Here is a 22,820-nt window from a genome sequence, read left to right on the forward strand (position 1 = left end):
GTGCGTAATAGCTCCACAGAATGCATTTTTCCTTGCTGCCACTGGACAGGAGGATATGGGAGTGGGATACATGGTGAACCCTTCCTCTGCACTGAATTTTAGTAGATGGTCACACAGTTTCTAGTCCTTGAATTTAGGCTGCATCGTTTGGAGGAACAGGTGCCAGGACAGGGACTGGTGGAGAGGCAGATAGAAAAGTCATCTGATGGCATTTCAGATTGTGACTTTTAAATAGCAGGAGCTGATTCCCATTTCCTTTCTCCCACTGCTGCTTGCCTCCAATGTGCTCTACCTCCTGCTGCCATTCATGTGGTCTGCCACAGGAGCGTGGGTTGTATTTTTTTTTCCTAATTTGACTAAGAGCATATTTCCAATTCCAAATCCTTAATGAAGACAAAAGGCCTGTATTGCAGGGTAGGAAGACACTAACCCGAAACATATTATTAGCAGGGAAGACTCATTCTCCTTATGTCCATGTTTTTGAATGGCTTAATTGAGGAAAAGAGATATCTTCTGATAATGGGTTTTTGAATAGGGCAACAATGAGGGTGGAATGGTGGAGATGCTGTAATGCCAGCTTTCTTGGAAAGCTTCATTAAGAGATTATTAAAGTGATTGTAACCAATGCTGTTACAGATCAGGGTGATTTGATATGCCAGCCCTTTGCACAGCAATCTCTCAAGGGAGAAAGTGTGTTTTTCAGAGGCTCTGTGTATTTCATTTTTGACTGATCTCTCACTAAGTATTTTACAAGATAAAAAAGGAGAAAAATATTCAGATGTTATTTGGATATTGTTCATGAACACTAGTGAACAAGTCTGCATGTACGTTTAAATTTCACTGCCTCTTTCAATCTAACCCTCTAGCAAAATAGCCAGATATTCCACTCAAGACTCTAACTTGCCTCATTTCCATGTTATCTTCTCTGCTGAACGTTTCCAGACTTAATTGTGGTGCCTCCTCCCTACACAGACAATTCTGGGAAAGCGTGGAGTGCCTGCTTTTAAAAATGATGGGAGAAGCAAGGGGAATAGGATCTGGGAATGGTGGTATTTTCAACTTAACATCGATTTCTAGTAAAACATTAAAATGTGAAAAATGTTTTCAAGACCTTTCAGGAGTCAGGGAAACAAATTAGGGCCTAGAGAGATGTATAAAGAGTAAATGTGAGAAGCCAATGTAATTTCTAGTTAAAATAAAGGCTTGCAGAAAGAAAAGACAAAGCATATGACATATTTTTTTTTATTGTAGGCCTTTTGACGCTGTTTCATATGACATTGAAAAACCTCAGAAAATAATAGTGACATGATGGATGTAGAACAAGATGTAAAACTAGATGTGTTTGGAGCATTTATCCAAGTGTCACTATCAAAAGAAGATTTCAAGTATGGCTTGCAGAGGGCTCTCTCTTTGGCACCGCCTAGTACTTCCATTTGCAAACTTACTAATGAAATACAGGGTTTTCTAGTTAACTTTAATGATGACTGAGTCATGCAAGGGCTCAGTTAGGTATGAAAATCAGTGAGTGATGCACTGTCATTCTGCAAAAGATTTAAAGAAAAAGCATATAGCTTTTGTTGGAAGATATGCACCTTTTTGTCAGAGTATTGCTAAAGAATTGTGAAAATTAACATTTAAAAATGGCAGGAAAGACACGACTTTAACACTTGAGATGTCTGATCCTTGATATGATACCATTTGGTAATAGAAGCATTAATTTGTAGAATTTTTTCTTTATTTGTTACTAAATCATGAGGGGTTTTGTTCCTCTTTTTTTCTTCTTTAAACATTAAGTCCACCAAACCTTAAAAAGTCCCTTACTCTCTCCTTAGAGCAGCAAACCTCTGGCTTAAAGTCAACAGAGTTTTTGTCCCAGCAGGATTGTCTACATGTGGTCGACGATGATTTGTTCTCTGCAGAATTGCATTTCAAGGCTATGGGCTAGGTTCCTGCAAGTTGTAATAGTTGGACAGGCCAGTGTCTATGCATTTGGTACTCATGGCACTGGTCCAGATCTGTGAGCTTGCTCTTTAGATGTATGTTGTCATCATAACTGTAATGAGACTGTTCGTACTGTACCTTTGGAAGCCGTGCAGTATAAAAGTCTTCAGTCTGCTGAGAGCTTGATATTTGGCCCATCTTCAGCTTGCAGTGTATAAACACATTCCTCTCTGTTTTTTCTTTTTATTCCTCCACTTTTCCTTCTCCTCCCTTCCTTCTCCTCCTGTCTCAAGGACATAGACTGGCTATATTTTTCTCAACTGTGTGAAGCTAGAAATCCAAGCAGATGCCTGTGCCACCGCCGCCGCCGCCACCTCCTCCTCCACCACCTCCACCACCTTCTTCTGGAGGGCCCCCTCCACCACCACCTTCTGCAGGGCCCCCTCCACCACCACCACCACCACTGGTAAGAGTGACTTTTCATTTCTACGATCAAAAGCTTAGCTTAGCCAGCTCAGAGCCCACAGGATTTTGGCATGGATATTCATCACAAATATCTCAGGCAGATGTTTGTTTTGCTGGCACTGGTTCTTCTGTTCATTATAGCAGAGGTCTCCAAAGTGGGCTGTGTGAGATGATCCATTGGCGTGTGGAATGAAAATACTGGAACTTTAGTCATACACATGTATACTTTATAAAGAAATAAACCTATGTATCTTGGGGTGTGTGCTCGAAAATTTTGTTACTGCTAGGAGTGCATGATCAAAAAGTTTTGAGATGATTAGAGTGCATATAATGAGAATTTAGCATTTGTGAATACTTTTCCAGCCAAAGGGAATTCATTTTTGTATTGGTAATGTACAGATGGTAAGTATTAATTTCTTCATCCTTTTTCTTACAGCTCCTATTAAGACTCACAGTGTTGAGCTGTACATTTTGCCCTTTCTAGTACACAGTGTCTCCCTGGGGATACAGCACAATATTCTTTTGTACATGTGCAGGAACAGTTACGGCTTGTAACAGATCATTACTGTGTGTGTCATGAAGTAGAACATGTGCCTTGCCAGCATGTTTGCAATAAGAGGAGGATGCTCTGGGTGAACTTTCAGGGTAATACATTTTCATACCTTCACAATCGATTATTTCACCAGGTAAAATCTGTTTAATTCCTTGAAGTCTGTGATCAGTTGGTCATAACCTGTTTCTGCATTTAAATTCTTGGACTTTTTTTGAAAGAGTGGAACCTGGCATGATTTTGTTCAAGTCATAAAATCTCTCCTGACTTTTTTTCATATATTTTTCTGTCACTGCTGTGTCTATTTGCAGAGTATGTTAGTCTCTGTAGCAAAACAATACATGGTACTTCAAATGTACTTCAAATGTACTTCAAGTCTATTTTTTTAAAAAACAACATTTCTCCCTTATATTCCCTTGCATCTCTGCCTGTTTTATTCCCAGGAAGGTTGATTGATTTTGTTTGGTATTATTCATAATGCTCCTACTTTATCTTTTTTTCCAGAAGGAGGTTTTCTTGCAAGTTTCTCTCTGCTACTTTACAGGCTGAACCATTTCGTAAAACTCCCCGTGAGTTGTGGAGATGAAGAGGAGGAGGATAAAGACAGCAAATGAAATAAGCAGTGTTTGATTCTTTTCAGCATTCAGTTTCAGCTTTGGCACCATGAGCAGTGTTTCCAATTAGCAATTCTTCTGGGCTGGTACACAACCTATACTTAGATGCTGAAATAAGTGGGCTGCATATTGTAAGCAGCTTAATGCTCACAACTGCAATTAAAGTCAACAGAAGCTACAAATGTTCTTATCCTAATAAATTTAGATCAGCAAAGTATCTAGAGACATTTTTAGACTCCTCTAACATAGGCCAATTGTAAATGACTTGAGAAAGCTAAAAGTTCCCCTAGGGATTACTAAACCCACTACCATGATAGCGTTTTGATAAAAGAAGGCATATTTTCATATTGTAGTTGGATCATTCTGTTTCAAATGGGGTGATCTCTGTATAAGACATGCAGAATTTAGAGTCAGTTCAATCTCAGTGGCATGATACATACTAGATGTGTTTCTAGTTAATGTCAAATATTGAAGCCTTGCTTTTAATAAGTTTTGATACTAAAAAGAGTATATGAATCAACCCAATTAATAAAATAGCATGGAAGGACAATGTTTTCTCTCAAGAGCAAAATGATTTTTCCCTGTCAAAACTGAATGAGAGACAGGATCAGGAGTTTGCCTGGTGAGTTCAGCAGAAGCAGAGTAAGAGGAAGCTCTCCAGCTGGTGCCAAGTTACAGAGTAAAATCTTAGAGTTGGGGGGGTCTGCAGAAACTTGCTACAGACCCTATTTTCTTTTACTAGAAAGCCCTTTTCTAGAAATTGGCATTTGTCTTTTATGGTTGCTAAACAGCCCAGCTGTTTTTACAGCTGTTAGATCTACAGTTGGAGGATGGAAGAAGGAAAAATTTTAACAGGCATATAGCTTTAAGGAAAACCTTCAAAGCAAATAAGTTATTATTTGGCCAACAGCTGGAAAAGTTCCAGAGTAAACAGCACAGTGATTTTTATTATACTGGTATGATTAAATCAGAGTAAGATTTGCATGTTAGCAATTAAAAGTTAGGTTTTTATTTTGCTATTGATATGCGGGTGAGCCACTAGTTTAACTTAGGTGATTTATGTTAAACAAAAGGTATTTGTGTGTAGATGGGGGTTTTAGAATCCTGCCATTTTTCACTATGCTATTGCAGGGGTACCATAGACTTGTCTTTTTCTAGTTATGGATGAGAACTGTACTTTTCTCTTGCTTTCACTATCAAGAGATTTTTAGCAGAAGTAGTCACCACATTATCTTTTTCTCTGCCCGTTTTCTTTGTGAATATTGTGAGCCTTGATTCTAAACAATTTTGCAGTCCTTTCTTCATGGAAGTTCTAATCACTGTTGGCACATAGCTTTTTGTCCTGTTAACTCCTTCTTAAGGAAGAAGAAAGCTCTTTCCTAGTGGTTTTTGGCCTTGTTCCTACTGTTTTCTAAGACTTTCGGACTGGCTGATATTCTGTAAGTACTTGTACTGAATTTTGTTCACAAAAGTTGTTACAAAGCAATACAAAGTGATTGGGAGATTGCATTTAGGATATGCTAGGAGCCACCTGTGCCCAACAGCCAAAAAGCTACTGGCTGTTAGAGCAAACTGAAAAGGAAACAAATTCCTGGATCTCTCAGGAGGGAATGGTGGAGTGTCTGCTGCAGCAGATGTAGGTGGCTGAGTCAAAATGTAGACATAGCTAATTAGATTAATTGAGCATGTCTTCAAATGCCTGCCTTCTGGGGGTCATAAAGATGAGTGGGGTGAGTAGAATAAAATTGTGCCCTGATGTGCTTTCTGGAACTGGCTTACAGAATTCACTTCTCTTCTTGTTCCCTTTTCCTCTACACCTTAACTAAGCACACTTAGACAGGAGGCATAGGGTGTTTGTTCTAAAGTTCTTTTAATTTATGGGCATGTCATGTAGAGTGGGGTTTTTAAATTGAGATTTTCTTGGTGGTCTTGGGGAAGAGGGTGGTGGGCTTGGGTTTTTTTTAAGTTTTCTGCTCATGAAAAACTTCATTTTATTCCCCTTCTAATTTTTTTACCACTCTTGCCTTTAAGATTGGCATATGAGGCAACAAGGTTGGTTTTGGTTTGTCATATTTTCTGGAGTAGGTGTCACCACTGACTGATTAAATTTTTTCTCTACTTAATTTCCCTAGAAAAGGATCAAGAGAGAATTTTGCTTTGATAAACGCTGTTCACTTATTACATGCAGTGAGGGCTGCTTGCTGCTGTGTAGCCTTGGTATATATGAATTTGTAATGTTAAGATCAGTCATCACCTATTAAAATGTTCATATTGGGGGAAGTGTGGATGCAGCCCTGCTGGATTGTACCTTACTCAGAGATGTTTGCTTAATGATTCACATGTTTGTGGAGTTTAAGAAAATACTTCTGTTCTCTTTAGAATTGTTATGATTAAAGTCTTAGCATAGAAATTAACCCCCAAAATCACAATGGTTCAGATGATTAAAGCTCATAAAGTAGCACCAGGTGTTTATTTGCTGCCTAGTGGCACACTAGAAACTAGGATAGCAGGAGGAGAAAGTAATATGCTTACTTTGGTGATAGAAATGTGAGACTTGAAATAATGATGAAGGCTAGATTAGCATGTAGATGAATCTTAATGATTATTTGATTCTTATTTAATTAAAATTTAAAAAAAAGTAAGAACAGAATTGCTGTTGTAGATAAACCTGTCAGTGTTTACCAAGTTTGTCATTCTCGTCTTATTTTCTACTCTTATAATAGAAAACTCAGAAAAGCAATCCCTCATGATATAATGCTGTGATAAAAGCATAATTTACACAGAAGAAGGATTTCTAAGGTTCAGAAAAACATCACCTGATAGTTTTCTTTGGGGGGATGGTTTTTTTCCCCTCCTTCATGCAGTTTTTTGATTGAAAACCTTGCTGAGCTGTTTCCTTCAGCCTTCCCAAGAAATTCAGAGAGCTGCAGTGCTCATCTGAAGTTGTGTGGGAGTTGGTTTTGCTCCTATGACATTTAGCACTACTGTTCTTTGGAAGGAGAACAAACAACATATGTAAAACATCTTGGCTGAAGATAATGATGAATTATGGTATTTTGATTTGGTCTTACCAAATATAGTATGAGAGAATGTGCACATATAAGCACTCATATGCATAAATTTTTGGTCATGCTTGCTAATTATTTTTTGTAAAAATTAAAGTAATCTCTCAAGTTTTTATTCAGACCCCTAGACATGCAAGTGTAATACTGAAGGAAGAGAATTGTGCAGGGTGCCAATTGCAAAATATATAGGAAAATGTTTATTAAAATTTTATTTGATCTGATATATAAGATCATATTTAGTACTTTAGTCATGGAGTCTCCAGGCCAGGAGATACTAAAACACAATATTTATTGCTGATAGGTAAAACACAACAGAGTGAGAGAAAGTGCAGGCTTGGTAATCTTGGTGACCGACTGACCATACAAACTGTGCTAAAGGCTGGACAAAGCACAGCTGAAATTTTGAAGTGCTTTGTTCCAGACAAAATAAGGGATACTGATTCATGTTTTCAGCCTTGTACTGTTTGACATTTTCACTGCAATCCCAGGGCCTCAGATTTTCTTGTTTATGTAAGACTTTTCTCTTTCTTTTCATTGATGCAGAAACAATCATGTGACTTTGAATCCCAAGAAAAAAATTAGGAATTAAATGATGATGTTCAAAAAAATTTTTTAAGCCGATCTCAGGTTATTTTTTTGTATTTGACTTGGATTTTTCTGTACTGCTGGGAAACACAATTAGAGTAGTTTAAATTTTATACTGCCTCCATTTCGGTGGGTTCTGTTACTGCATGTTTTCTTTTAGTGAAAGAACAGTCAGAATTTACATTTAAAATGTGGGTGTCAGAAAGTTAAATACCCACAGAAAAGCTCAGCAGGTATAAATGATCCAACTGATTCTGTTGCTTTTTTTGTATTCAGGTACAGAAATCTAGCAACTCATGCTGGAAAACCTTAAGTATGCTCTAGTGAATAAGCCCACTGCTCCATTTGAGGCAGGAGCAATTGAACCCATTAGTATACAACATTTTATATTTTCTGATACAGCAGTGCCAGCATGAGGTGCAGAGGGTTTATTGGGTGCAGTAGCATTGATTTCTGGTGGTGTTTGAGATGAGCACTGGGAACACAGATTTAGAAGAAGGTTGCTCCTGCTGCGCTGGTTTTTGTGCTCTGTTCCCTGCTGCTGTGTGTGGTGGTAGCTCCAAGCAGGTGCAGCGCAGGCACTGCAGGCTCTGCTAACACTGAGAGACCTCAGGATTTGGGAATAAAGCCAGGACTGGGCGGTGGCTACATTGTCAGGAAGAGATCTCTAGCAACTTCTGCACTACTTCCCTAGCTGGGAGCTGAGGAACAAGGCCGGTGTAGACACAGCCTATCTAAGTACACACATTGCTCGATGACCTTTTCAGCCGGGCAGGTTCAGACGGCAGAACTTGGTGCGATGGAGACTGAGATCACGCTTAATCAGTACTGAGCGGGGTGTAGGTGGAATTGTCGAGTGCTGGTCCTGCCATTCTCTTGAAACAATGATTTCATTAGCTGCCAGGAAGCTATTTGGCAGGTCCCCTCGTGTGGGTTCCCTCAGAAAAGTTGGCTGGAGAGTGACCCCTCGCATGGGAAGCATTTGAAGCTCAGCTTGCTAGAAGGCTGAGAGAGTGCCACGTTTGCCCAGGCAGACCAGGTGCCAAGAATTAATTAGGTTTGTCCTATGCTACACAGCAGAAACACAAGAAGTGGCTCTGATCTTGCAAGTGACTGTGCAGGCAGAGTCTTGCACTGTGGTGAGGTCTTCCATAATTAAAAAGCTTTAAATCAGAGGTCGGAACTCTCTTGTGAGCAGAACCAAAACTGTCAGGTACCAGATCTCCCAAGTTTCTTTAGAAACAAGCAGTTTAAAATATCTAAAATAAAAGAAGAAATCTACTTTGTTGTTGAGACTCGCTGGATTTTTTCTTAAACTGGAAGGGGGGATTATTTTGATTATTTTATTTTGTATTTGACAATGCATGAGTGAAACCACACCTGATGCATATGTAATGAAAATACAAGAAGGATGGCAATGTTTTTTCTCTGTGTTACTCCTGTTGGTGATGTGCTGGAAACTAGGCTTATTATTTTTATAAGCTCCTTCTTTTTGTGCTACTGCTTTGCTTGGCACATTCCTGGTGGACATTTTTTAGCTGCTGGTTTGAGAATTCTTTGTAAAAGCAATGCTCTTGTCTGCTGGGCAAACTGTTTCTGCTGCAAATGTAAAATCATTAACTCCTGGCATAATTGGAAACTAGTAATAGTGCACTGATCTTGGAATCAAGTTCCAGATTCCTCTGGGATTTCAGATTCCATGCTGGGCATGACTGTATAGATGACTTTTATAATCCTGTGCCGTGTCAAGGAAGATATGCTGGTCAGTTTATAGTGAGATTTCTGGTCAACTTCCATGTTTTACTTTGTTCCAAAACAACCTAATTCTTTTAATAAAAAATTATGACATTGTAGTTTGTTAGACTTTTCTGGCATCTTACTGGCAATATTACTTTCTTTTCTGTCGGTTCTGCCTTTGAAAAGGATGCAGTCTTTGAGGAGCTGAATTCATTTAAATACCTTAGTCCTGATAGTTACAGGAATCTTTTTATGGAACAGTTGTGGTCAGCAGCTTGTGGTTAAGTGGAAGGAAGCTATAGAGTAAGCTGCCTGCAAGCAGGTCTCTCCTGTTCTTGGTCACTCTTTTTTATCATCAGTGGTCCCAGCAGGGTATTTTAACAGACTCATGCCCTTTGAGGCCCCTTATTCAAGATCTGTGCCGTTCCAGACTGTTGTGAGCACCAACTCAGTGCCTGGCTCTCCTTCAAACAAGTAGATTTATGGCTGGACAGGAAGCCAGTCATCATCTCTCCCTTCATTCTCTCCTGCTTGGAAAGTCTTGTGGTGCCATATGGGTGGTAAGAACACTCATCATCCTTTCTCAGATGGCTTATCAACCATAAACAAGCTGTGTTTTTCTCTCATATCCTCAGCTATCTCTGATATGACACACATACTGCATTAGACAGCCAGGTTCACCTTTTTTGACCTCTTTCCTGAAAAATCAGTATTTGTTTACACCAGAATTTCAGTTATTGTTAATATAGAAATAATATTGAGAGAATTTTGTTATATTTCCAGTGGTTTCTGCTCTTTCTTCGTGCTTTATACATCCTTTATTTAAGGTTCAGATGTTTTAGTTGTCTCTCATTGTTGACAAATATTTTCTTTGACCAGACCTAGCACTACCACATTACTGACTGCAATGCCTCCACAGCTCTTGCTTGTTTTGCCCTACCTGCTGTTTTAGAGGCTGGTTTTAATTATCCATTGCCAGGTTTGTAGGCTTTTTCTCTTTCATTTTTTAGTTTAAGTTGGGTCTGTGAATCATGACAGATTGGATGCCAGAGAAGGCCAGGACTGGCTCAGGGACTTTTTTTTTTTTTTCCCTCCATAAATAGTTGTCTCTGTGATCAAATATCCTTTATCCTAGAGCTTTCTGCTCAGTCTTGATCTTGCTGCACTGTCTTTCCCCTCCTTAAAAGCCAAACCTGATATGCTTCGTGCTGCAATGGTGAAAATCACTTGTATCAGCCTGGATCTGTGTAGGTTTGGCTACACAGAGCATGGCAGAGAAAAATGAGAAAGCAAGGAGTGTCCTCAAACTCTTTTTTCACTAAAATATATGCTGTTTATGCCTTCTGCCAATTACCTGTGCTTGACCTCTGCATTGAATCTAGAGGGTTTTGTCTATGGGAGGAAAAACTGGTAATGGAAGAGAGGAAGGTTAATTGCCACCAGATGTATAGAAATAATTTATATTGTCAGCAAAAGAGAGAGCTCTCCTTCTGCTCATAATAAAATTCTGGTGTCAAATCTATTGATTGGTCTTTAATTTTATCATTATATGTCTCACAAAATAATTAGGGAAAAGCTAAATATATTTTGACTTTTTTTGTTTTAGGTTTTTATCTGGTTCAGATAAATAATTTTTTCACAGGTGTGTTTCTATAAAATGTGACCAGGAGAGGGAATCTAAGTTCTCTGAGTAAAAGTATGTTGTGCCTTTGGATGAAATAATGCTTTATTTTATCTTACTTACCTCTCCTATCTAATTCAGAGTTTTTCACATCTGGATAATCTTTTCACATCACCTGATGGGTTTACTCTGAAAGAAAGGCCCATGACTGCCTGGCTATTGTGTTATACAGAAGGCTAGAGGCACATTTTTCCTGCAGCTGTTCTGTTTATGTAGATCTGTATTACCCTGAAGTACTTTAAAAATGTATTAAAGAGCATATTTAAAAGCAGAGTAAATACAAGCCATTTATGGGACAGTATGTAAGAACTGTGACTGAACTACCTGTCCAGAGTCCAGAGGATTTCCCCTTTTCTGTGTGCAGGGGTACTCTTTAAAATCTGAAGATTATAATTAGTATTAATATAAACATTTTCAAATGGTTGATGCCTTCTGCTTTACATCACTTTAATATCTGAGCACGTACATCTCTTAAATATTTTAAGTATCATAGGAGCTGGGAGGGTAGGTCCATGCTCCCATCTGTCTTGCAGGATGTAAAGTGACATTCATGCAAATATCACAGCAGAGTGTACCCAGAAATGGAGCTCATTGCTGTGCATTTCAGTCAGTTTTCCCTAGAAAAAGTCTCTCAGTTCTTAATTTGTCTGATACAACTCAATTTAGGGTGTTAAGCTTGTAGTTATTCAGGGTCAAACCTGGAGTGGTCCGTGTACATAAAGTGGTAAAATAGAGAGCTGTCCTTCTAAACTGAACAATCCACTTTGGCAGAACTCCCAACAGGAAGAAGCTGTTACAAACCACTGGCTGTGCTCCCTCCACCACAGGGTACTGCACATCACCGAATAGCTCTGCACAGGACCTCCTCACTCGTGCTTCACAAAAAACACTTCTGCCAGAGAGGATCCATGCTTGATCTAAGTATTATCAAGAGATTGATAATCTGCTGCTGTCTGCAGCTTGTCTGTTTGCAATTTAAGTTAATTCACCAAATGCCTGTTTCTGCTGTCTGAGTCCTCACCACCTTTCCCAGTACAGGTTGTCGTGTGCAGGCAGACCACCCCTCAGATAGACTTCAGGGCTGACAGTCCAAAGGGAGCTGTTGAAATCTGAGCTGAAATCTGTTCCTCCGGAGTTTTGAGCACTGCTTTGGCTCTTTTGCACCTACAGGTTTCTACAATGTAATTTTAAAAATCTGGAGACCAGAACTGAGCTTGTAATTCCAGTTTGGCTCACACTGTTTTTTCTGAAAGGATGAGCTATATTGGAGGAGTGTACCATCCCTCCTTGCCATAACTTGTTAATTCAGCCTTGCTGCTGGAGCCCCCTTCCAGGTCCAGGCTTGTGGGACTTGGAATGCAGGCTTTAGTTTCAGAGATATGACCATTATTTGTAATCAGGTCACTTTCAGTTTTTACATTTGACATTTTTATATTGTGCACTTTTTTTCCTTCTTTCCCTCCTCTACCTCAACAGTGGGGAAACATGTTTTGGTTTGTTCTTTTCAAACGGTCTCAAGCTGCAGTGATTTAGATCTCTCTCTATATTCATAATGTCCTCATTCATATCTCCACTGGTCTAAGTTACCAGCTTCAAATTCTGAAATGCTTATTTCCAACATTGATGACTTACAGTCTGAACTATCACTCTAAAAATATGATTTGATGGTATTTTCCTATTTACAGGTATTTTGAAGATCTTACAGATAGCCTAAACATCAGTCCAATACTTCACTGCATATCATAGCCGAGTGTGTAACTTAGGACACTGAAGACAAAACGTGGTGGAGTTGGGCGTGATGAAAAGGAAGTAATTCTTATGTTCAGGCTATTTACATGTGTGGTTTGTTCCATTCTGTTTCTAAGTATGTACTGAACGTGACGCTCTTTGTGTCTGAAATAGTAGCAGAATAACCTAGTGGTTGCTAAGGTAATGAGAACCCACCGTTCCCTTACCCATTCCTGTAAATAAAGTATGGAATTTAATTTCACTCTGTGCTACCTGAGGCAGCTCTGGCATCTGATAAAACAAATGATCTTCACATTCTTCTCCACTTCCCTTCTGATTGTCATTGAAATACTGAGATGTTTCTCTTTTTGTAAATAAAGGAGGCTGCCCTGCAGATGGTGGGGTAGAAAGTAGCCTAAGAATTACATCTTTTGTCTTGCAGCTGTTTTCCTTCTGTGACTTAAAATGTATTTGTCTTCCTACTGAAACACTTCTATTGCATGTGATCAGGGCTGAAGATCTGACAGCCTCTTTCAGTTTTTTTCTTGATGCAGAACTTACATGTTTATGATCTGTGCTTGTGCTGTGGATTGCAAGCACAGCATGAGCGTGAATCCAAGATCTATCTCTTCATCAAAGAAAGGAAGGTTCTCTCCAAAAACAATATGGTAAACCCAGGAATCTGCAAATTCTGGACACCAGTAGATGAGTGGGTGAGATACTTACAAACGATTCTTGGCAAGGATTATCACTGGCCTTGGGAGTGCAGGCGGCAAACAAGAAATCCAAAGGAGCTCTGACCACTGTGCAACCAGGCAACACTACATGCCAGATCATCTTGACTTTGTAATGGAAAAAGAGAATCCATATAAGGCTACTCGGCAGCTAATCAATCATCCAATTCCATCAGGCTGGGCACGGAAGATTGTATCTCTTATGTACAGGAGGAGGAAGAAGAAACAGCTGGGGCATGGGATGATGGAGTTACACTTGGAGTGAGGGAATCTGTTGTAAGAGAGAGGCAGCTTGTTACACTGCATTATGGAATGGCAGAACAATATTCCTGCTTTTTTTATGTGACAGGTTTTTATCTTGCTTGTGTTACATTGATATCAAGTCACGGGTCACTTGCCACAAGTTGCCACAAGTGGGTTATTTTAGCCTAATAGCTGTCTGGACATCAAGACTTTATATTCCAATAGCCTGTCTGCCCAGACAAGTAGATCTGGCAGGTGAAGTGGACAACTGGCATAATAGATGGACACTTGAACCCGGAAATGAAAGACAGCTGCTGGATCTAATTTTAAACATAGCTCTTGATCAGATCCCTCTAGATCCTGCTAGTCCTGCTGCAGCAAAGTCATTAGTGGGAGAGAGACAAGAAGTTGAAGATAGTGGTAAAGAGCTTTTGTGAGGAAGGGGATCACCCTTGTTCCAGTTATGGTATTTCCATTTTTCACAGTAAGTACTGTCAGTTTCCAGAGAAGGCGAGTGGGAATGGTTTGTGGCTGGTACATGGTCTAAACACCGCTGACAGGGGCAGTTCTTCTGGGGCCTTGTAATGGTCAGTGGGACTCCCTGTTCTGCAAGTATGAGGGCAGGCAGCTCTGTTTCAAACGAGGAAAATGTAACAGAGTGGGGGTTTTCCTAACATTTTAAAATAACACGCGGTTACGTATCAGCCAGGCTATAATTCCGAGTTTTTACATCACGGCTCGGGAATGCGGCGGCGTTAGCGGCGGTCTGGAGCTCCATCTAGCGGGGCGCGGCAAATCCCGCTGCCGGGGTTTGGATTATTTTAGCAAGTACAAAAATAACCACGAAGAATATTATTCCGACAGAATTCTTCACTTGGGATTAGCGAATTAGACATAATATTAATTCAGCAGCTGGTTAAGTATCTTCAAGTTTCTGCTTTGCTTTCAGAATGCCATTACCAAGCTGAATTGTTTTTGAGGGGGTTTTCAAGTGTGACAGTATGTTCTGCATTATTACAACTATGATGCTAAAATTAAGGGCTATGGAAACATTTGTGGTACTCGTTGTCTTCAGGGAGTTACTTAATCTCTGGGAATTTTGGAAGCAAGCAGAACATTGCTCCTCTCATGTGAAGATTCTCCTCTATTAGATTGCTCTGTTAATTGCAATAGGTTTAAGAATAACAGCTTTGCTGTTTATTGTCTGCTTTTAAAAAGTGAAACATCCTTCTTTTTTTAATACATGGTTTTCTAACATATATATCACAAGAAACTTGAAGAAGTAAGAATAAAGAATAAATTTTGTTTGTTTATTACAAAATTTTAAACTGCAACCTGACTTTACATTTACCGTGCTTGGTTAGGATAGAAATCTTACTAAAACATAATTGTATTAGTCTAAAGATATTCTACTTAAACTGGTGTTAACCTCCAGTACAGAGACAGTCTAAATAAGTTAATGATCACATTCAAATATAAATGCAGCATGCATTTATCCATCTCTTTTCCTAAGAAAAGTGGATAAAACACATTTATTATAATTTGATATATAAATTTTTTCTGTAAAGCACTGTAAATAGCATTGTAAGAGCTGACAAAAGCAGTTGGAGCTGGAGTTGTGGGACAGAAGCCATAAATGGCCAAATGAGGTCATATTTAATTTAAGCATGCCTCCTAATTTGCTTTCGACAGTATTAGCCCATCTAGTATTAGATTTGTGTTATATTTAAACTTTCAGCTTTCCTGCCTCCTGCACAACCAAATGCTGTTCCTTTTGATTCAACTCAAAGGCTTGGGAGTGACAGCTGCCAAGGAGGGCTTATTTCAAATCTTCTACCCCATGTTTGCTTGTGTATCCTTTCTAAACGTGCATTTTTGTCTGTACCTCACATCTAAAGCTCTTATCGTCAACAGGCAAGCTCAGAGATACCAAAACTGCGAAAGGAAGACCAAAAAGCACGAAGCGCACTCTTGGCTGATATCCAGCAGGGAACTCGCCTAAGGAAAGTGACTCAAATCAACGACCGCAGTGCTCCACAGATTGAAAGTGAGTGTGTGCTCCACAGACTGAAAGTGAGTGTGTGCTCCACAGACTGAAAGTGAGTGTGTGCTCCACAGACTGAAAGTGAGTGTGTGCTCCACAGACTGAAAGTGAGTGTATGCTCCTCAGATTCAAAGTGAGTGTGTGCTCCACACACTGAGTGTGTGCTCCACAGTAAGGCCCTGGGGGAGCTTTGCTGGCATCTCGGGTGTGGGTCAGATGGACAGTTTCAAACTGAAGGACGGGTTTGAAGGTCAGCAAAGGTCTGCATCATCGTATGGCTTTAGGATGAAGAGAGGGGACACTTTCTAAACGTGCATCCTGCTCTGAAATCAATGACTTATATGACTTACACTTCATGGTTAGTCTCCAGTTGGTTATCATCTTAACAGGCATCCCTTGTTCCAAAATAAATAGTGAATTATTAAATCCTTGAGAGCATTGCAATAAAATAATTGTGGGAATTGTTAGCTCTAGCAGAAGAATTGTTCTTTATGAGATTAAAAGGACAAAAAAATGCTGAAAATTTCTGGAAATGTAAATTCAGTATTAGGCCTGACACAACTACTTCTTGGTGTCATGACTTGTGTGAGATTGAAGAGCACCAGAGGGTGCTGTGCTCCAAGGTACAGGTCAGAGAGGGATGGCATTCCCTGTAGTAACAGTACAGGGAGAAGTGTGGCCTTGGCTGTTTGTTGGCACCAAGCCTTAGCAGTCTCAGGGCAAGGATGAAATTATTTTCTTATGTACCTGGGTTTTTCATTCTTTTTAACAGAACCCAAAGGAGCTAACAGAGATGGAGGTAGCCCAGCTGTTAATAAAGGTGGCTCTCAGCAGCCTCTGGGAGGTTTATTTGCTGGTGGCTTTCCAGTTCTCAGACCAGCAGGCCAGAGGGACATGACAGGTAAGGGTTTCATTTGTATGAAAGCATAGCTGGGTGGGCAGAAATTTGGGATGAAAGTACTTTGGGATTAACTTTACTGATTGATTTTTATTGGTTTGAGGTTTTTTTCTGTTTATTTCATCATGTGACCATGGAGGGCTCAATTAATAGTGTGATTGAAGCCACCCTTCTAGATCTCAGGTGCCTTATTCCTTAAAATGTAAATAAAAAGCTATTTCCACACTTGGTAAGAAAGAGATTAAATAGATCTCTAACTGAGCTTTTTACATTATTTTAATGAAAACTTTTAACTGTGTCTTGAATACAGTCTTGAAATCTGAGCTTATCAGTTTCAGCACAAATGGCAAAGTCATACTACCTTCTCTCCACTAGTGTATAATTATATGGTATTACAGTCTTGTGTATTACTTTAAATATTCATATTTAAGATTTTTGCCCTCTGGATTTTACCAAGTATAGCTTTGATCCAGCAAGGTAATTTGTACTGACCTGAAAAAGAAGGGTATTGTTGCTTCACAATGACAAGAGGAACGCACATGTGGGAGCCCCACTGCTGCTTTCACCTCAAGAAGTGCCAGCATCAAATGAGGGATGACTTTTATAGTCACAGTAATGACCTCTGGCACTGTTGAGCAGCTGGTGCCTGCTCAGGCAGCATAGAGCAAAGTAAGTTTTTGCAGGGAAAGACACAACTTGGCTTTACCTGAAGGTTTTTTGCTCCCAAAAGGCAAGCCAAAGATGCACAGCACTGTATATGATGGGGCTTTTGTCATAACTCCAGTGGCAGTAACTACTTTCAGTTGTTCTTAAAACTACAGCCATGCCTATCAGACTGTGTGAGTGTCGGATGAGATGCCTTTTTTGACATCTTGCTTTGTGATAGATCCTTGACATTTACTCAGGAAAAGACATTTTGTAAGTTCAAGAGTCTTCAGGCATTTGCTGTTAAAAAGGAAATACCAGAACCTGTGCCTTCCAGAAAGCCTTTGAGGCATCGCTTTTAAAAACTTGGCTGTTATCCATGGAGTTGAGGTTTCTGTAACATTTGTGTGAATTTTTTGATCCTAAGCAAGTACTTAACTTAAAGGCTGCTGGTTGACGTGTGTCAAACCGCTCGTGTTTATTTCACTTTTCACTAGGACTCTCAATGCCCAGCAGGCTGTACCATGCAAGATGAGGATGGTGTGAAGAGCCCCAGACTCTGGAGAAAAGTTCCTTCTCCTTAAACTGTTTCATTCTGCAGAAGCTGAGGAACAGGGAGGGAAGCAGGGTCTTTCAGCATGTCCTCATATAACTAAGCAAAATCCCCAGTGCCCACTGGAATACATCACCTCCTAAGCCCCTTTACAGCGTGGGCAACCTGTTGGATATGAGTCGTTCGGGGTGAATGAATTTAATCCCTCCGGGTATCCACTGGGGAGGGGAGGATGAAGAGCTCGCCCTTGCCGATGTTCGGTGTGAGGAGCGGGAGCGCAATCCCGGTGTGTAACATGTGGTACGTTTTCCAGCAGGGAGGCCAGGGCCGCCCTCCGGAGTCCGAGCGGCATCCCCCAGACCCTCCGCACCGCCGAGCAGCGCCGCTGCCAAGGCGAGCAGCAGCTCCTCGCAGCCGGCCGAGGGGCCGAGGGCCGCGGCCCCACCGGAGCCTCCCGGCCCGTCCCGAGGCGCGGCGGGAGCCGGCCCCGGGCGGCCCAGCCTGCCCGCCCCGCCTCCACCGCCCCCCGCCTCCAGCAAGCCTTCCCTCACCTTCCCGCCCCCGCCCGCCGTGCCCCCGCCGCCCGATCGCCCTGCCAAGGGGGCCGCCCCCGCCGCTGCTCCCCCGCTCCCTCCGCCTCAGGCCGACAAACCCGCCAAGGCTCAGGCCGGCGCTCCGCACCCACAGCCGCCCCCGCCGCCTCCTCCTCCCCCGCTGCCGCCCTGCGGGCCGCCGGGCCGGGCTCCCGAGGCCTCAGCGGCCGCCGCGCCCGAAGGCAGGGACTGTCCCCCTCCCGCGCCGCCGCCGCCGCCACACGCCCAGCCCCCGAACAGGCTCTCCTTTCCTCCCAGCGCGGCTTTCAGCGCTGCCGACCTGCCCCCTCCGCTGCCCCCCAAGTCTCCCCACGTGCTGTCCCAGTTCCATAAGCCAAGCAACATCCAGTCGCTGCCGCTCCCACCCACCCCCGGCCCCCCGCAGCCCGCCGCCGTGCTGGAGACCAGGAAGAAGAGGCCCGGCCGAGGCGCAGGTGAGAGCGGCACCTCTGAAGGAAGGGAGGAGGCTTTTCCCTCCCTGCGGCTAGCTGCGAAAATCACAGAATTATTTGGGTTGGAACGGGACCTTGAAAATGACTGAGCTCTTTAAGGCCCCCTTCCAATCCAAACCATTCTATTGCGCTGGTGACTGGAGAGCATAGAGGGGCAGGGATGCAGAACACACAGGGCAGGAATACCTGTAGATTGCACAGCTTGTGATGAACACCCAAAACATCCAGCTTTTTCAGATATTCAGGCAGCTCTTGGCACCAGGCATACATGACTTACAGTTCAAGCTGCCACTCTTGGAAAGTGACGTGCTGATCAGTGGAGGCAAAGTCTCAGGACCACTGGGCTGCTTCTCGCTTTTGTGTTGGCCTTGGTGTGTCTGCAGCAGTGCTCTGGTGGGGGAGCAAAGTACACACCATGGCGTCTGCCAGGTCAGCAGCTGTCCAGGACATCCTTCTACAGCTGTACCCATGCAGGAGCAATATTGGCAATATTTGAAACAGTACAGCAGATAATGACACAGATATGGGGCAGCTGCCACAGGTGAGCAAAAGCTAATTTGGCTGCAGCCCTCTGCTGTTCAACAAAGAGAAGCAGACAGTGCTTCCTGTGATCAAGGTGGTTGGGCCAAAGGTTTCTCCATCTAGTTGGGAAGAGGGGTATTATCCTGTATTTCCTTGAGTAGATGACAGAAGGAAATTTTACTAGACTCTTCTACTGCAACGAAAATAATAAAAAAGATTAGTCTAGATCTGTGTGGGTTTCAGAAATGGAGACAGCTACTTAACAGGGAACATCTGAAAGAGAATGTTCTGTACCCTTTAGCAGCCGCATGTCAGGAGAAAGATTACTAGTTCCCTTTGAGAGCCAGGGGAAAGGCCATGTAAGTGCAGCAGATCAGGTGCCTTTGGTGGTGATTAATGCTGCTCAGAACTCTCTGATGAACTGTAACTATGTCGAGATGCCCATTTCTCATGGTACAATTTGTACATTTTCCATAAAATTACCCTGCCTGTCCCTTGTCATGTAGGAGGATAAGCACCTTTGAGAGGCTGCTGACTTGGAGACCTTGGGCTCCCTCCCCCTCACACAGCTCCTGTGGCAGGTCTTCCAGATGTAGACTTGGATGGCCCTTGCAACTCCTCAGTGAAACACACAAGACTAATGGTAGTTCCATTGCATAGCTGCCAAAGTGTCAGGAAATTTTCTTTTAGACATACCCCCTAGTGTGGCTGTCTTGTTGATTTCCTTTGTTTAAAGAGACTGCTTGTTCTTGTGAAAATGGAAGGATAATCTTCCCTTGCAGATGGGGACAAAACTACACTTCAGAATGTCATACTTTCCTTAGAACTGGAAATGGAAAGCCCCAGCCAATTCCAATAGTGACTTGAATTTAATACTTAATGCTACAAATCTTTGGTCAGGCTTGGCTATGGGTATGTTTGCCCCAAATACTACAGTCTTTCTACACCCCCTCTGCTTCTGTGTGTTGTTTACTGTTTGGTTTAAGTCATGATGATGTTTATATGCTGGTTTCCTGGGGTTTTTTTAAAGGAACTGGTGCTGGGAAGCTGGTCACACCGCCACAGCCGCCAGCAAGATCCCCAACAACTGAACTTACAAGCAAGTCTGGAGTCTCAGCCTGGGCTACAGCTCATGACCCCTACACACCACTTAAAAATGGAAATATGCACATCATTGGTAATATCATTAAATTACATCTCTTGGCTTTAGTTAATATTTTTAGTAGAAAAGCCTGTGTGTGTGTCTCAGACCTCAAAAGCTCACTCAAGACCTTGTCCTAGCAATGACAGGGTATTATAATAGAAATGCTTTTGTACAACCTTATATAATGATAGAAAATTAAGGCTTTTTCACAAAGGATTTGAATTCAGTCAGCAGAAAAGGAAAGCATGCAAAGTTATTTAAAAATATGAAAAGTTCCCATAGAGTGCTTATATTACCATTCTTAAAACCAAATCATGAACATTTAGAGACTTCACTACTATTGGGCAAAGACTACTAAGAATTATTTTTGTGGTCTGATGAATTGGCAATTTATCTTTGTTTACAGCTACGTCTTGAAAACTACTAAGGAATACCTCTATTACCACAATACCATCAATGCAGATAATTGGAACAGCAGCCAGAAGCTTAACTTCAGTTTTAATAGTAGGCAGTGATTGCAATCAGGGCAAAAAACTTGGATGGCTCACAGAAGTACTCACCAAGATGGTTTATATGGAATGAGCCACTATCAAGTCCAGGGGAAAATAAGAAAATAAGCCAGCATTTTTAATTGAAATTACTTGCGGGAACATTATTGGGTTGGTTGGGGTTTTTTTGGTTTTGAAGTTTCTCTCTAGCAGCAACTGATGTTTATTTCCCTGAAATTTCCCAGATGACTTTGAATCAAAATTTACTTTCCATTCTGTGGAAGATTTCCCCCCACCTGATGAATTCAAACCCTTTCAGAAAACATATCCCAGCAAGATAGCCAGAGGTAAGTATGTAAACATGAAAAGATCTGATCATTATCAAGAGGTTTAAAAATGGGGACAAAAAATAAAGAAGTGAACCAGCATTGGCATAACTGGACTGCTAGCATAGGCACAGAGAGGAATGGGATTTGTCACAGTGGCAACAGGGACCAAGCATATAATGAAAAGCACTTAAGTTACTTTAGAGTCGTAGCTATAAATAAATTATGTGGCTGGACATGTAACCTGTTTTTAGATTGCTAAATTTGCAAAGCCTGTGATGTTAAAAACAGTCACGTTGCAAAACAGACTTGAGTTTGATATTTTTGTTCACTAACTTGTGAAATCACAAAGAAAGACGACTTGATCCATGTCTTCCATTATGTGTTTTGATTTAAATCCTATGCATGGTGTTTTATACACCTGAATAACAAAGAGACTTAGTACCCGAACTTTGTCAGAAAAGTGATAAATGGCTGAACCTTGCTTTATTTTTTTTTTTCTCCCTTCTTAACTTAGAATCAGGTCACTGTTGTAAGAGCAATTCACCTATCCAGTTTTGAAAATGGGTCGTTGAAAGTGCTCAAAGATCTCATGCTCATATTCTGCTTTTTGTAAAACCCGTTTTTCTGTATTATTAGATCTGCAACTTTTAATTAACCTTTTGTTCTGTTTCCATGCTAAGGTACTTTGCATGCCTTTTCCTAGCAGCCTCAGTCAGGCTAAATTTGTCTGCTGTATATTCTGACTTTTTACTGAAGGGCTGCAGAGCACAACCAATATATGTATGTATATGTATATATCAAGGGTAGCAGATAAATGCAGCATCCCTGCTATAGAACTGCATCCAAAATACCCATTTAAAATCTGTCCTATCTATTTACAGATCCCTCTAAAAATCCTCCATTAAGAACACACGTGAGATGAGAAGAGTCTTCTGATGCTCTCTGGACTAGAATTGAAAAAGAAGATCAAGATAATACATAAAGCAGAAGGGGTCCCTCTTGCAGTGATAGATTGTACTTGACTCACAAGTACTGCAATACTAACATTTCTACACATTGCAAAACAATATAAATTATGCCTTTTGAACTGGCCTACATACTACAGGAATGTTAGTACAGGCTTTTAAAATACTGTATATAGGTGAATATTTTTTAAGCAAAGCAGCATAAAATTTAAATTCTTTGTAGTGTTGAAACAATTCTCATTCTTATCGTGCTGACAGTGTTACCTCAGAATGTTCTGTGCTATGTGCCTGTAGTTCTTTTTTCCCCTCCCATCATAATTTTTGGAAATTCTCCAGTTATTATTCAGACATTTTTTCAATGAACTGTCAAACTAATATTCTATTTCTAGTCTGTTTTTATGTTTCTTCAATTCTTCCGTTCTGCCTGGCCTCAGATTGCAGCAGCATGTCACTTTCATGAAGAGATGTGCCCACAATCCTTTTCTCATGGAGCATGAAGAGGAGATGCCAAGGAGCTGTGGCTGTGGCTGCTAATGAGCCTACCTCCTAAAGATTACCTTATATTACCTTATTACCTAAAGATATCCTTATAGGATAGTGTCTGAAGAAGACCAGCTGGGTAGGTGGTCATGGACTTGACAAAGACAATGGAACCTTTCCAAAGTGGAGGAAAAGGAAGTTGCTCTATTGTAAGCAAGAAAAAGGAATGGTGTGTGTGAATACACATGCCGTGATGTGTGTATGTAAGGACACATGTCCTGTCTTTTCCTGCTGGCAAAGTGGATTTACCATTTCTGTGATAGATTGCCTTTACCCAGCAATTACAAGGCCTTTGGATGAGGGA

General features: G+C 41.2%; 1 protein-coding gene across 5 annotated transcripts in view; it reads left to right on the plus strand.

The window, feature by feature from the left end:
* The window catches only part of WIPF3 (WAS/WASL interacting protein family member 3), a 33,145-nt gene extending 10,618 nt beyond the window's left edge, over nucleotides 1-22,527 (plus strand). Inside the window, exons 1-7 of one of the 5 annotated variants that reach the window (XM_066319395.1) lie at nucleotides 631-692; nucleotides 2,235-2,407; nucleotides 15,258-15,390; nucleotides 16,160-16,288; nucleotides 17,797-18,510; nucleotides 20,081-20,227; nucleotides 20,928-21,076. In XM_066319395.1, the coding sequence (XP_066175492.1) occupies nucleotides 2,288-2,407; nucleotides 15,258-15,390; nucleotides 16,160-16,288; nucleotides 17,797-18,510; nucleotides 20,081-20,227; nucleotides 20,928-21,076 (1,392 nt within the window). In that variant the 5' untranslated portion in view covers nucleotides 631-692; nucleotides 2,235-2,287. Of the gene's footprint in view, nucleotides 1-630; nucleotides 693-2,067; nucleotides 2,408-13,645; nucleotides 13,828-15,257; nucleotides 15,391-16,159; nucleotides 16,289-17,796; nucleotides 18,511-20,080; nucleotides 20,228-20,927; nucleotides 21,077-21,892 lie in introns of those variants that run through there. The other 4 variants (XM_066319411.1, XM_066319404.1, XM_066319383.1 and 1 more) reach the window with 4 other exon arrangements.
* Nucleotides 22,528-22,820: the final 293 nt, after the last annotated feature.

This window comes from Sylvia atricapilla, chromosome 1, assembly GCF_009819655.1.
Source record: "Sylvia atricapilla isolate bSylAtr1 chromosome 1, bSylAtr1.pri, whole genome shotgun sequence".
Classification (NCBI taxonomy): Eukaryota; Metazoa; Chordata; class Aves; order Passeriformes; family Sylviidae; genus Sylvia; species Sylvia atricapilla.